The sequence below is a fragment of the Marmota marmota genome, unplaced genomic scaffold (assembly GCF_001458135.2).
Source record: "Marmota marmota marmota unplaced genomic scaffold, marMar, whole genome shotgun sequence".
Lineage (NCBI taxonomy): Eukaryota > Metazoa > Chordata > Mammalia > Rodentia > Sciuridae > Marmota > Marmota marmota.
In genome coordinates, this window is record NW_026000037.1 from 38,236,532 (window position 1) to 38,250,121 (window position 13,590).

The 13,590-nt window shown below is 38.3% G+C and overlaps 1 protein-coding gene across 4 annotated transcripts in view; it reads right to left on the reverse strand.

The window, feature by feature from the left end:
- Positions 1–13,590, reverse strand: part of Mmadhc (metabolism of cobalamin associated D) — a 77,963-nt gene that overhangs the window by 9,430 nt on the left and 54,943 nt on the right. The window contains exons 9-10 of one of the 4 annotated variants that reach the window (XM_048812248.1): positions 530–595; positions 46–59 (exon numbers count right to left, since the gene is read on the reverse strand). The exons of 1 other annotated variant lie outside the window; for it this stretch is intronic. In XM_048812248.1, coding sequence (XP_048668205.1) covers positions 46–59; positions 530–595 — 80 coding nt within the window. Of the gene's footprint in view, positions 1–45; positions 78–529; positions 596–13,590 lie in introns of all 4 variants that reach the window. 2 more of the 4 variants (XM_048812247.1, XM_048812249.1) reach the window with 2 other exon arrangements.

A 13,590-nucleotide genomic window follows, 5' to 3' on the forward strand; every position in this document is an offset into this window, starting at 1 on the left:
AGATATATATATATATATATATATATATATATATATATATATATATATATATATATCTTCTGGATAAGGAAAAATACCTATTGTCAAAGCCAAAATATCAATAATGATAATAATGAAGAACTGGTAAACTGGCTTAAGACAACTATAGTAGATTCAAATGACCAGCTGATACATACAGAAGCAAGACAATCCCTACTATTGAAAAGCTTCAATGAACTTAGAAATAATTAAACCAAATATCCTCAATTCATTTTATGAATGAGGACATGAAAGCAGAGAGGTTGTGTAACTCATCCCAAGTCATACAGTATGTCCGGTGGCACCTATATAACCTACAATAATACCAAATAAGAAATACATGTTGAAACTTTAACAGCATACAGATGTTTGGTGTTGAAAGAATACTATTTTAATATATAGAACGCTCCCATGCATGCTGAATAAAATGAAGTATGGAATCCACTTAAATGGATACAAGATCCAGTTGATTCTATATTTCCAGTTTTTTTTAATAGACTATTGTTATTACCTTCCTTGTGTGATTTCTGTTTCCTCTAGAACAACATTCCTGCCCAGCACCACGGTCTGTGAAACTCTAGATTAAAAAATAAATTAATTAATTAAATAAAAAATCCCCTGTAACTGTAAAGATCTTATCTTGGTCCTGTTAAAACAGGATAGGCACAGACAGATTCTGGGCTACACCCACATTGAAGGAATATTTGACCAAAAGTCTTTTATCTTCTCCGAGAAGCTGCTGTTGTCACTAATAGCAAAATCAATAGGAAAAAATAACTTTAATTTGGGAAATTCTAGTACTTCCAACCGTGATACAGAAAAGATAGCTAGCAAGCTCAGGAGACATTAGTGAGAAATTTTGGAAGTTTCCCTTTGGAAATTGGGTGGGACACTGGAGCTTGTCCTGAACTAAAAAAATTCTGGCTCTTTTGAGAAGCAGGGCAGAGGCTGCTTGTCAGCTTGTGTGGTAGAAGCAGAATATTCATCACACTTGGACTTGCAGAAAGAAAGATCCCCTAGGGCAAAGTTCCTGGTGCACCTACTATAAGGAGCACCTGCTGGCGGCCATAGAGAAGTGATGGAGCAGCACTCTGGTGCCTACTGTGTGACATATTGGGAGTTCATAACCCACTTGAATCAAAGTGTGAAATATGATATGTCAAGAACTATGTAATGTTTTGAACAACCAACAATAAAAATTAAAAAAAATAATAAAATAAAATTTATTATTATTTTAAAATTCATTATCATCTGCAAGTTGGCTCCATGAATCTTCTTCTGGGATTAAGGCTTAAAGCAGAACTGACCTCTGGAATATTCATTCTTTTGGAAAAGACTATGGGGAATCAGGTCACTGATGGAAAACCACAATGCTATCGAAGCTTTCCACCAGGAACTGCACAGGTTCACATTCTTTCGCATTTCATTGGCCAAAGGAAGTCATGTGGCCTCGCTACTGTCAGCAGGGCAGGGTAATGCAATACACGCCTCCGCCGTCAGGGTGCTCTGCAAACCACCTGGCCAGGACAAACCCAGTGGGAAGGACCGTGACCATTCAGGAACAATTACACAACCTACCTCTGGGACTTCGACCCATCTGAATGAACCCAGAAACAGTGTTCTTCAAAAATCATCAGGCTCATGCCTTCTGGACTGTGCTAACTGGTTGCTCTCAGGTCAAGGGCACCAATGTTAGGTTATGATTTTAAAATTAAAGATGGATTAAGGTCAAGTTTAACAGGGGTGTGGTTTTTACTCTGTGCAACCCCCATCATCCCACATCCTTTCCTCAGTTCTACTGTAGGTAAGTTTGATGTGGTTCCTGTGTTTTCCAAAACTAGACAACCAGAAAATGCCCATAGGCTATTTTCCTAAAAGGCTAATACTTTGTCTTTTTTAATATGGAAAAATTGTTGAAAAGGGTATTTTGAGTTGCGGCTGTAAAAGAAAAATCCAACTTTGAACAATTGCTAAGTCAATTTTCCTTTCTTGTGTGTTTAGATAAAACAGGAGGAAAGGCCAGCTGGTAGATTGGCAGTTTTAAAAAAAAAAATGAATTCTACTTTTTTTTTTGGTAGTGGTTGTTCATGAAAATCAGTTTCAGATGATAATGAATCTGAAATACAAGTTCTGCTCCAGCAAAAGGTTTTCAAGGGATTGTTTAGACTGTTTCTGGATAGCACCCTCAGGCCCTCTACCAGCAAAGATTCTTCCCGCAGTACCTTGTTTGAGCCAGGAATCTACTCAGCAAAAATGCAAGGTACAGAAACTTGGGGCTAGGAACTTTGCCAGGGGGACTTACAAGGATGAGTTCTGCACAGCCCCTCCCCTCAAGAGGTAGTAGTCACAGAGGGGAGACACAAGTAAACAGGAGATTATACAAGAGTGACAGAACTTTTTAATTACAAAGGAGGGAAGTGTAACTCACTCTTACAGAATGGGGAAGATGTTCTAGAGAGAATGACCTGTAAACTGAGAAGTGAAGAATGAAGTGACATCATCCAAGGCAAAGGAATCCTGGAAATTTTTTGTGGGGCTCCATTGTAGATTCTCAGAAGGAGGCAAAAGGGGCAGGGCCCTGTGATTCACTCACAGAAGCCTGGAACACTCAGCTTTCTATGATAGAGCCTCTCACCTTTCTAGTTTTTGTGTTTTTTCAAAATATTTATAAACTTGTAATCTAATTTTTGTTTTGCTAAAATATTTTAAATACCAAAAAGAACAAAATACGCATGTACCTACAACTCAGGATTAACAAACATTATTGTTATGTCATTTTATTTAATCTTTTAGAAATACACGACTACCAATAAATTTGGAGTTTTCTAATAACTTTTTCCTGGTCACATTTCTCTTCATTCTTCTCTCCTTGGAGTTAACTGCTATTATGAATTTTGTAACTAGTTCTTATTTTTATGTTTATCAAAATGTATTAATAAATAACATTGTTTTATGTATGCAAATTTTATGTAAATAATCCCCTGTACATAATATTTTGTAAAGTGAATGTTTTTCAGTATTATTCATCATATGAATACTCCAAGATTAATTTGGCTGTATCGCTGCTATTAACATATGGATTATTGTCCACTTTTTGTTCTCACCAGGAAGACTGCAGTAAAAGTCTTGGCATGGAGTTATTTATCTACTTACTTATGTTTTCATGTTTGGTTAGGGCATTACCTGAAAATGTGATGGCTGGTCATCCAGAAATCACATTTTAAGTTTCACTCAACATTACTATCTCATAATAAATTATTTGTTTCCATTTATTTTTTTTTCCTTGAAGTCTTGGTGAAGGTGTTTCTTTTCTCTTGATCTTCACTGTTTGCCGTCCTGTGTTAATTCATTTTAATTTGCAATTCTCCCATGAGTGAAGGTCTATGAGACGTAGCCTTTTTTTATTATTGTAAATGATACTTCTCTTTAAAAAAAAAAAAAAAAGCTTTAGTTGTTCTTTTTAAATATACATGACAATAGAGTGTATTTTGACATATTATACATGCATGGAGTATAATTTACTCTAATCAGAATCCCATTCTTGTGGATGAACGTGATGTGGAACTACACTGGTTGTGTATTCATGTCTGAGCATAGGAAAGTTGGATGTAGTCTTTCTCTAATACCTGGATATATCCCTCCTCATTCCCTCTTCCCTTGGTGGTATTGATTCCTTTCTCTTATCTTCAGATCCCGTGATCCTTTCTTCTCATATACTCTCAATGGATGACTTCACTTCTTATTTCGTGGAAAAAATATTAAAAAATCAGAATAAAATGATATGATAAACCACCTTTGGACTTATCAGTGTTGCCTATCTTCTCTCTAGTTATGGATAAAGGTTCTTGCTCCAATTTAAGGGCAGTTCTTCCTCTTGTAACATAAATCCCACCTCTCTTCATCTCTCGAAGCCTATTATCCCTCCACCTTCCTCCCTGTGTCTTTCATTAGGGCAGCACACTTTTTCTGGTAAACAGCCAGATAATAAGAGCCTTATGATATCAGTCTCTATGTCCTCATTAGAAGAAGAAGAAGAAGAAAAGGAGGAGGAGGAGGGGGGGGAAGAAAGAAAGAAAGAAAGAAAGAAAAAGAAAGAAAGAAAGAAAGAAAGAAAGAAAGAAAGAAAGAAAGAAAGAAAGAAAAAAGAAAAGAAGAAAAAATCTTTTTAAGTGAGCAGAAGTGTGGATTTGGTTTGCAGTAATAGTTTGTCAGTCCTTGTCCTATATCATCAGTCATTTCTCCAGCTTTACTAGCTTTTCCCCCATCCATATGTAAGTATGCTGTAATGCCACCCATCTTAATAAACACTACTTCAACTAGGAAGTCAGTCATGATTTCTCATCCGAGCTCAAATGAAGCGGGAATCTATGTGGCAAGATGGAAAGTGCATGTAATAGGAGTAAGGAGAACTGGGTTTAACTACTTCTGTTGTAAAAAGAAAATGTATATATATTTAGACCTGGGACCTCTCTAGCTAGTGCCTCAGTTTCTCTACTTCCCTTTAAAATAAAATTTCCTAAAAGGGTGGTCTGTACTTGCCATATCCATTTCTCCTCTCCCTTTCTCCTTTGAACCTATTTCAGTCAGTTTTGGGTCCTCTCGCATGAAGCTATTATTTTCAAGGTTAGCAGCCTCCAAAGGCTAATTAGCCAACTCCAAAGGCTAATTCCTCTGAGTGCCCTTTGAAACCCCTTCTTAACCTATCTCCTCCTTCTGGGTTCCTCCCATACCTCATGGCTGTTATGGTTTCTCTCCTTGACTAAATGCTTGGACATCCAGACCCTGGCTCTCTTCTGTCTTCTCTTCTAGATCTACCCTTTGTTCCCCAGATGATTCCATCCAGTCAGATGGCTTTAAATTTCAGCTTTATACTGATGACTCCCAAATTCATATCTTCTGTCCAAATCTCTCCCCTGAGCAACACACATACACACTCCCCTTAAATTGGATGCCTAAAGGATAGCTCAGATTACTCACATCTAAAACAAAATCTGGATGTCTACCTTCCGAACTGTTTTCCCAAGATTGCCTTCGGGTCATATCTTGAATATGACTACATCTAAACAGCAACATTTAAAAAAAATTACACATGAAGGTAAGTTTCTTGAAAGAAAATTGTTTACCCAAAGTAGCATCTGACATATAAGTAGCCCCTTAGTAAATACTGGCTGAATGAATGGATGATTGTGTACTTGAAAGTAGAAAGGATTTTAAGCACAGCTCCAAGACCACTTCTTTGTACCTCATGTGCTTCTGTCATGGGGCTCTGGAGGACTGTGCCAAGGGCTCTGATGTGTGATGCCTGTGGCATAGATGCAGTGTTACCACTCCAGTGGAGGACTGTGCTGGGGCTTTTCCTGGCACCATTCATTCTCATCCTGCCCTTCAACACCATTGGTCAACAATGGCCCTGTCCCTCTCACCACCCGTGTGGTTCAGAGACAGCTCCCCAGTCTGTCTCATCTGCCGGACCAGTGACAACTAGTATGGATGGGGAAGACCTGCCAAATTAGCTGTCTCCTTAGAAGTGAAGAATTAGAAGGTCACAGAATAGGCTTCTAGATCTAATTCACTATCCTTGTAGTTCATGGAAATTCCTCCTGAATTGGGGCAACATCTTGATTATCAGTACTTGTCTTGTCTGGTGTTACAAACTGACATTTCTTTCTAAATTTCCTGGATTTTTAGCAGAAAGTCAGTATCTTCAAACTACATTCTCCCCAATGTTGCCCCAGCCAACCGATGAAAGAATTTGCCTCTGGCCCCAAACCCTCATATCCAGAAATGAGAATCCAAGGTAATGAATCATTAGGCAGAGTTTATAATTTTTATTAAAGGTTCTGCTTTTTTCATTTCTCAAATGCTACTTTCAGAAGTATGAGGGTCTCACTAAAAAGAAGTTAATTCTGTAGTTCACTTTCTTAGACTCTGGGTTTGAACTGAACATACTTACATGGTGAGAATGGGAAAAGCAGGTGGCAGCTCTTGGGACCGAGGAGGGGTTTCTGCCTGTGTATCCCTCTTCACTCCTACCCTCTACTGTGACTGTGGCAGCTTGCCCCTGTAAATATATATGACAAGCAGAGACATGGCCTCTTTCAGGCCTCCGTGCTGCAGCTGGGGGACCTAGCCGAGGGAGAGGCAGCTTATTCAAGGGGAACAACAAGTTCTCCTACTGTACTGGGTCTCAAATGTAGACACAGGATCTGTCAAAGGAGCTTCTCTGTTCTCCATATTGACAGCTCCTTCTCGCACCATGACATGTGTGCTACAGAAACATGACCTGGAACTGATGTGTTCTGACAGAAACAAGCTGGAAGATTTTAGGCTCTTTTCCTTTTTCTCTCTTCCTGATGGTGCAGAACTGTTGAAGAGGGAGGGAGGCATGTGGCTGTCAGAAGAGGGCCTGACTCCCATGGTCATAGCTAGCCTCAAAGCTGGGCTCCAAGGCCCACTGAATCCACATGCGGTTCCTTGGATTCTTGAAAGGTGACGCTGTTCCCTGCATGTGGAATTTTACTATATAAAATAAAACAATGTTGGAATATCTGCAAAATGGGGACGAAGAAGAATGGAGGAAATAAAAATCAAACTGAAGCTTTGAGACCACAGGTAAATGTGATAACCAAGATAACAAGAAAGCAATATAGATAAAGGACGCAATGAACTGCTTATTCAGTCCAATGTATGCAATCAGTTTTAATCTTGGAAGATAATCTATTATGATCAAGCCTGATTGCCTATATTAATAAAATTGAACTCTCTCTGGGTAGCTTTAAATTTTCTTTTCAGGAATTTTTTAAAAAATTCTACCTAGGTGATCAAAGCATTATGTTAATCAATCCATTCAGCAAATATTTAAAAGCATTTTCTATGTGTTAAGTCCTGTGGCTACAACAATATTGAGGAGAAGGGAGAGTCCGTGGGGCTTATCTTTATTAGGGGTTGACTATATAAACAAGAACACAACATCTGACAAATGGATGGAGAAAACAAAAGAGAGACTTCAAAAGAGGATGTGAAGGAGAGATTCAGAGAATGAGAAGAAGTGGTCCTATGAGCATGGGGAAGGGTCTCTGGGTAGAAGAGGCCCTGCAAAGGAAAAGGGCAAGATGTGTTCAAGGAACTGAAAGAAAGCAAGGTGGCAGAAGCCAGGAAGGACAAGAGGAGGAAGAGGGGCTGGGACTGTTCAGAGGCAGAACAGGCAGAGTTGGTGAGAGTGTTGGGATTTTATTCTAAGTGTGTTAGAATGCCAATAAAGAGTTTTATGTAGAGAAGGATGTAATACAAAACACACACACACACACAGACACACACACAGACACACACACACACACACTTTTATATATAAAAAAGCAACAATCTCAAACTGCAAGTAGTTTTCCCCCCAGAACCATATGATAATAAGATTCAGTATAAAGCCCTACATTAGTTACAATTTGTGCTGTAATTGCCCCCAAATTTAGTAGCACAAGACAACATTTGTTATCTCAGAATTTTTGTGAGTCAAAAGCCAGGATATACAAAGAAATCAAAAATCTTAACACCAAAAAAACAAATAATACAATCAAAAAATGGGCAAAGGAACTAAACAGACAGTTCTCAAAAGAAGAAATACAGGGCTGGGGTTGTAGCTCAGTAATAGAGTGCTTGCCTAGCATGTGTGAGGCACTGAGTTCAATTCTCAGCACCACATATAAATAAATAAAGGTCCATTGACAACTAAAAAAATTTTTTAAAAAAGAAAAAATATGAACAGTCAACAATATATGAAAAAAATGTTCAACATCTCTAGCAATATAAAAATTATAATTAAAACTACACTGAGATTTAATTTCATGCCAACCAGAATGGGAATTATCAAGAATACAAGTAACAAAAAATGCTGGCGAGGATGTGGGGGGAAAAGTACACTCATACATTGCTGGGGCATTGTAAAATGCTGGCAACCACTCTGGATAGCAGTATGAAGATTCCTCCAAAAACTAGAAATGGAACCACCATTTGACCCAGTTATCCCACTCCTTGGTATATATCCAAAGGATTTAAAATCATCATACACAGCCACATCAATGTTTATAACAGCACAATTCATAATAGCTAAGCTATGGAACCAACATACATGTCCATCAATAGATGAATGCATAAAGACATTGTGGTACATACATACAATTGAATATTATTCAGTCATAAAGAAAAATGACTTTATGACATTTGCCAGAAAATGGATGGATCTGGAGACAATCATGCTAAGTGAAATAAGCCAAACCCCAAATACCAAAGGTCAAATGTCTTTCCTGATATGTGGATTCTAATCCACAATAAGGAGGAAAATACAAGTTCTGTGGATCAGACAAAGGGGAATGAAGGGAAAGAAGGCAGATAGGAATAGGAAAGACAGTGAAATGAATCTGATATAACTTTCCTATGTACATACATGATTATACCACAGTGAATCTCACCATCATGTACACCCACAAGACTAGTATCCTATTTAGAATAAGATATATTTCATGCTTATATATCAAAAGAGACTCTACTGTCATGTATAACTAAAAAGAATTAACTAAAAATAGCTGGGTCTTTTGACTTATACTCTCACAAGGTGGCAAACTGGTGTTGGCTAGGGCTGTGGTCCCACCGAGTGCTGGACTTCTAAGCTCACTCAAGTGGTTGTGTGCAGGACTAAGTTAAAGACTACTAACCCACAGCCTTTAGTTCTCTGCTAAGGATTCTGTTGCCACAGGAATACAGCTGGTGCCTGCCCTCAGCCCTTGCCTTGTTCTCTCCATAGGGCAGCTCACAGCATGACAGCTAAAGGCCACAGAGAGGGCCAAGAAGGAAGCCACCATCTTTCCTAAGCAATATTCTATCACTTGCTGCATTCTGTTAATTAGAAGTGAGCCACTAGGTGTAGCTCACCCTCAGTGGGAGGGCAGGGGTTATATGAATATCAACAAGTAGGGATGACACCCCTGCCACATGACTCATCATCCCAGATACTTCCCAGCAAGGAAGTATCTGGGATAAAATAAAATAGAAATAAAATCTGGGATAGAATAAAATCAGAAAGTAACTGGGATAAAAATAAAAGTATCTGAGATAAAATAAAATAGAATAAAATCACAAATAAAAGTATCTGGGATAAAATAAAATAGAATAAAATCACAAAGATTAGAAATTAAATAATTACCTTACTATTAAATAACCCTCAGACCCTATCTAAGTTTTGCCAACTTTCATAAAAACATCTCACTTTATAGGAAGAGGATACAGTTCAGACTTTTGTCTTTAGTTTACTTTCCTCCAATCACCTATAGTTTCTCAGCTCACCTTCACATTTTGAAGACTGTAGGCAGTTACTTTGTAGACAGTCTCTCCATTTGGATTTTTCTGATGTTACTTGATTTTTTTTTAGAAATATCATAGAAATGATACATTATATCATATCAAGTTATAATTGCAACCCATGAATTGCTGATGATTTTAATTTTGATTCCCTAATTCAGGGAATATCAGCCATGTTTCTCCACTATAAAATTATTCTCCCCACCCCCACTGTAATTAATAAGTATTTTGTAGAGAGACACTTTAAAACTATGCAAATATTCCATTCCCCAGACAATATTTACTCATTTATTGAGTTATGTCTGTATGGACTGGTAAATTTTAATTTATTTAATGCATAATTTAATGCATATTATCATCACTATGTATTTTGGTGTGAAAATAATTCCAGATTTAAGCAGTGGGAAACCCTTCAAACTGACTTCTGTGTGTGTGTGTGTGTGCGCGCGAGTGTGTGTGTGTGTGTGTGTGTGTGTAATGTTCCCATTATTTTCTGAGCATTTTCTTACTTTCTGACATAAAACATGTTCCAGGATCATCTGGTGCTTCTGCACCCTAGTCTTGGGATTCCTTTTCCCTATGGAGTCCAGAAGCCTTTTAGTGATGAATGGTATTTAACACCCCAGATCTGTGCTTATTGCCATTGAGAGTATCACTGTTCCAATACTTTCTCAGTGGACAGAGCAAGATGATGTGTATGTCTATGAGTATATATTTATTCATATTTACATCTATATTTACTTTTATGTCTATCAGTACATATTGGAAACCATGACTTCACACTGCTATCTCCAATTCAATGCAACACCATTGGAATTGCATATTTTCCATATTTCTACCCCTGGCCTTCTCCCTCAATGAGAAAACTGATTTCCATTGCCTTTATTTATTTATTCTTGATAATGGGGATTGAACCAAGGGGCAGTTAACCACTGAGATACATTCCCAGCCTTTTGTATACTTTATTCTGAGACAGTGTCTTGTTGTTTTTTAGGGCCTCACTAAGTTGCTGAGGATGGCTTTAAACTCACCATCCTCCTGCCTCAGCCTCCCAAGCCACTGGAATTACACTGGGCGTATTTACTTATTTGATCTGAGTCCCTGCATATAATCAGAAATCACTGGATATCTCGACAATATTAAATCCAGTGGGATGGCCTGGAAGAAAGCTGACTGCAGTGGACCCAATAGTTAAAGAGATATAAGGGAATGCAATGGAGTGTGAGACACTTTCTTTTGACAGGTCTGCTCAGAATGATGGAGGAGACCGTGTTATAGTTGGAGGAGCAACTGGCGTCAAAAATGAGGAATTTAAAAATGGATGCTATTGGGATCAATATGATGAGGGCAGTAATCTCAGAAGAGTCTGACAAGGAGGGTACTGGTGACTCTGGTCACAGAGGAGTTGAACATTGACTTTTAATGTCACTGACCTCAAAGGTAATGAGAAAGGAAAAATATTCTGGATGAACAGATAACATCTGACAAGTCCTAATATATATTTTTTTCTATCACCTTTTTTATTGGAAGGCTCAATCACAAATATTATTGCCCCAGGAAAGAAATGGAGGATACTGCCTCATACAAAGCCTGAGAACAGAAGAGAAAAAAAGTGGCACAAAGGGAGTTCCTGTCAGTCAGACAAGGGAAGGAGGAAGACAAGAGAGACGGAGAGGAGAGGAAGTTTAAAAGAAAGAAATAGCCACGCGAATACTCTTTAGGTCTAACCTGTGAGTGTGTTATGTTGGAATGTTCCAGATAGATTTGTAAAAAACACAATCTAAATGGCTGGCGCTTACTTTCTTGGGGGATAGCCTGGGGTGGCAGAAATTCTCTCAAATCATCCTGACATTTGATTTGACTTTACATCCAGCAAAGCACCAGAATAGGAGAAAATCAAAGCTGAAAGAGAAGCTCTAGAGCTTCCTCAGGGATTTTTCTCACTAGCATCAACCCATTCCCACAGGTGGGAAGAGCAGCTGGTTCCCTAGGGAATGCTGGGAAGATCAGAGGTGCAGACTAAACCTGAGAATAGGGCGAGGAATCTGTAATGTGGCCTGAGTCCAGAGCACCCTCTGTGGCCACTGCAGGACAGGTAGGAGCCAACTAGAATGAGTCATTCCCTAGCAGGACTCTGAAGGGTCAAAGTACAGCAAGTGGGTCATCAGTCTTTCTCTGGCTGCTGTAAACACCCAGGAGCTTGCCCTGTGTCCAGATGCCACTCAAGGAAAAGGGGAAGACACCAGGGAGTGGAAAACACATGGAAAGATTGAGTGCATACTCTGCAGAGAATATTTAGTCTCCAGCTTCTTTCAAGTTGAAAGAAACTAAATTACTTAAAAAAAATGTTTTAGTTGTAGATGGACACAATGCCTTTGTTTGTTTATTTATATGTAGTGCTAAGGCTTGAACCCAGTACCTCACATTGCTAGGTAAGCACTCTACCACTGAGCCGCCACCCCAGTCCCACAAGTTACTTTAATTAAGCTTGTTTTAATTTTCTCCATTGAAATGGGACCACCAAAGAAAGATGAAGTCAATTACCAGAAAAGGAAAAAAGAATGACCATTTTCCCAAACTTGGGCTGCAGTATGAATTTTGACAGCAGCAGGGCAGGTCTGTTGATGTGAACAGGTTGCACCAAGTGGCTTCCATTTTGCCCATGAAATGAGGATTGAGTTCCAGTTCAGAGGGAGGGTTAAGAAGAGTAATTTGAATCAAGATGAAAAGGTATAAAGTTATCATCTCAAAGGATTTCAAAATGCATATCAGTATCTCAAACTCTTGGAGAAGCCCTATTTTGTGAAAAAGACATCTATTGGAAATTAAATATAAGCAGGATCTGATTCATGTTTGATGGATACCAAAGTTTTCAGAAATTGAAGGCCCTCTTTAAGTAAAAGAACAAAATTATGCCCGTAAAATTCAGAACAGAGACTTGGAAGAGATCAGTGGAAACCAGGATGCCTAAACTTTTAGCTTCATTAGCACCATAGCAAACTCCCTCCTACCTCCAGGTTAAATGATTGTGCTTGCTCTTGGGAAGACTTTTTCTGCCTCACACCTGCTAATACCTCCCAGAGCAGGTGCATTGGATACCAAGTTGGAATGTGCCATTATGACTTCTCCTAATTTGCCTCCCTTCTCTCATCCCTCACCTCAAACACCAATCCATCATCCCCTGGCTGCTCCATTTTCTTTGAATATCAGTCATATCCCCACATTCCAGCTCTATCCCTGACTGCCTCTTTAGACAGGGGTCTTCCAAACTTTTTAGACAATGACCTATAATGAGAAATGCATTTTACATTGTAATTCCTTATCTGTGCATAGTATTTAAAAATGTTTCAAAATAAATATTAATTTTCCATGTGCAAAGTACTCTAATATTTTCTAGCTGATATATTCTGTATATGAGAATAATTTTATTTGGGCCACACCAACATGACTTTTACAACCAAAAGGTTGAGAAGCACTCTCTGGTCAGTGGGGTACCTCTAATGCATTTTTTTTTTACATTGCCATTTTTGCTCTGGGGCTCCCTTACTATGGATTGCTCTTAAACGCTGCTGCTACAATTCTGAAAATCTTTTTTTATCCCTTCAGTTTCAATTACAACTCTACCTTTTAGATAAAGCCATCTATTGAATACTCTCTGCTCTTCTGTATTTTGTACTCATATCTCTATGAAAAATATTATTCCGGTTTTGGTTCTAGTTAATTATTTAAAATTCAGTCCAGTCCTTTTTACTTCATTTTAAGGACTTAAAGGCAGGATCAGGTCTGATTGTGAAAAGTCATTTCTATGATTCCTCTAGCACCCAGAACCTAGCATATGGCAAATTTGTTAAGAAGGAGAAAAATAATGGCTCCTGGGGTTTTTGTGCCCAATTCAATGAAACAATACATTTAAATAAGAAAGATCTACCTAATGTGTTTATTATGCCTTGTTTTGTAAGTGAAGTAATTGACTTCAGGTCACAAAAATAGTAACTAGTTTTTATGGTTTAAATATTAATTTCCCCCAAAGCTCATATGTGAGACAATGCAAGAATTTTCACAAGTGAAATGATTAGATTATGATAGTTATAACCTAAGCAGTGGATTAATCCACTGATATGGATTAACTGGGTGGTAAATGTAGGAAAGTAGGGGGTGGCTGAAGGAGGTAGGTCACTGGGGGCATGACTTTGGTGTTTATATTTAATCCTGGTGAGCAGAGCT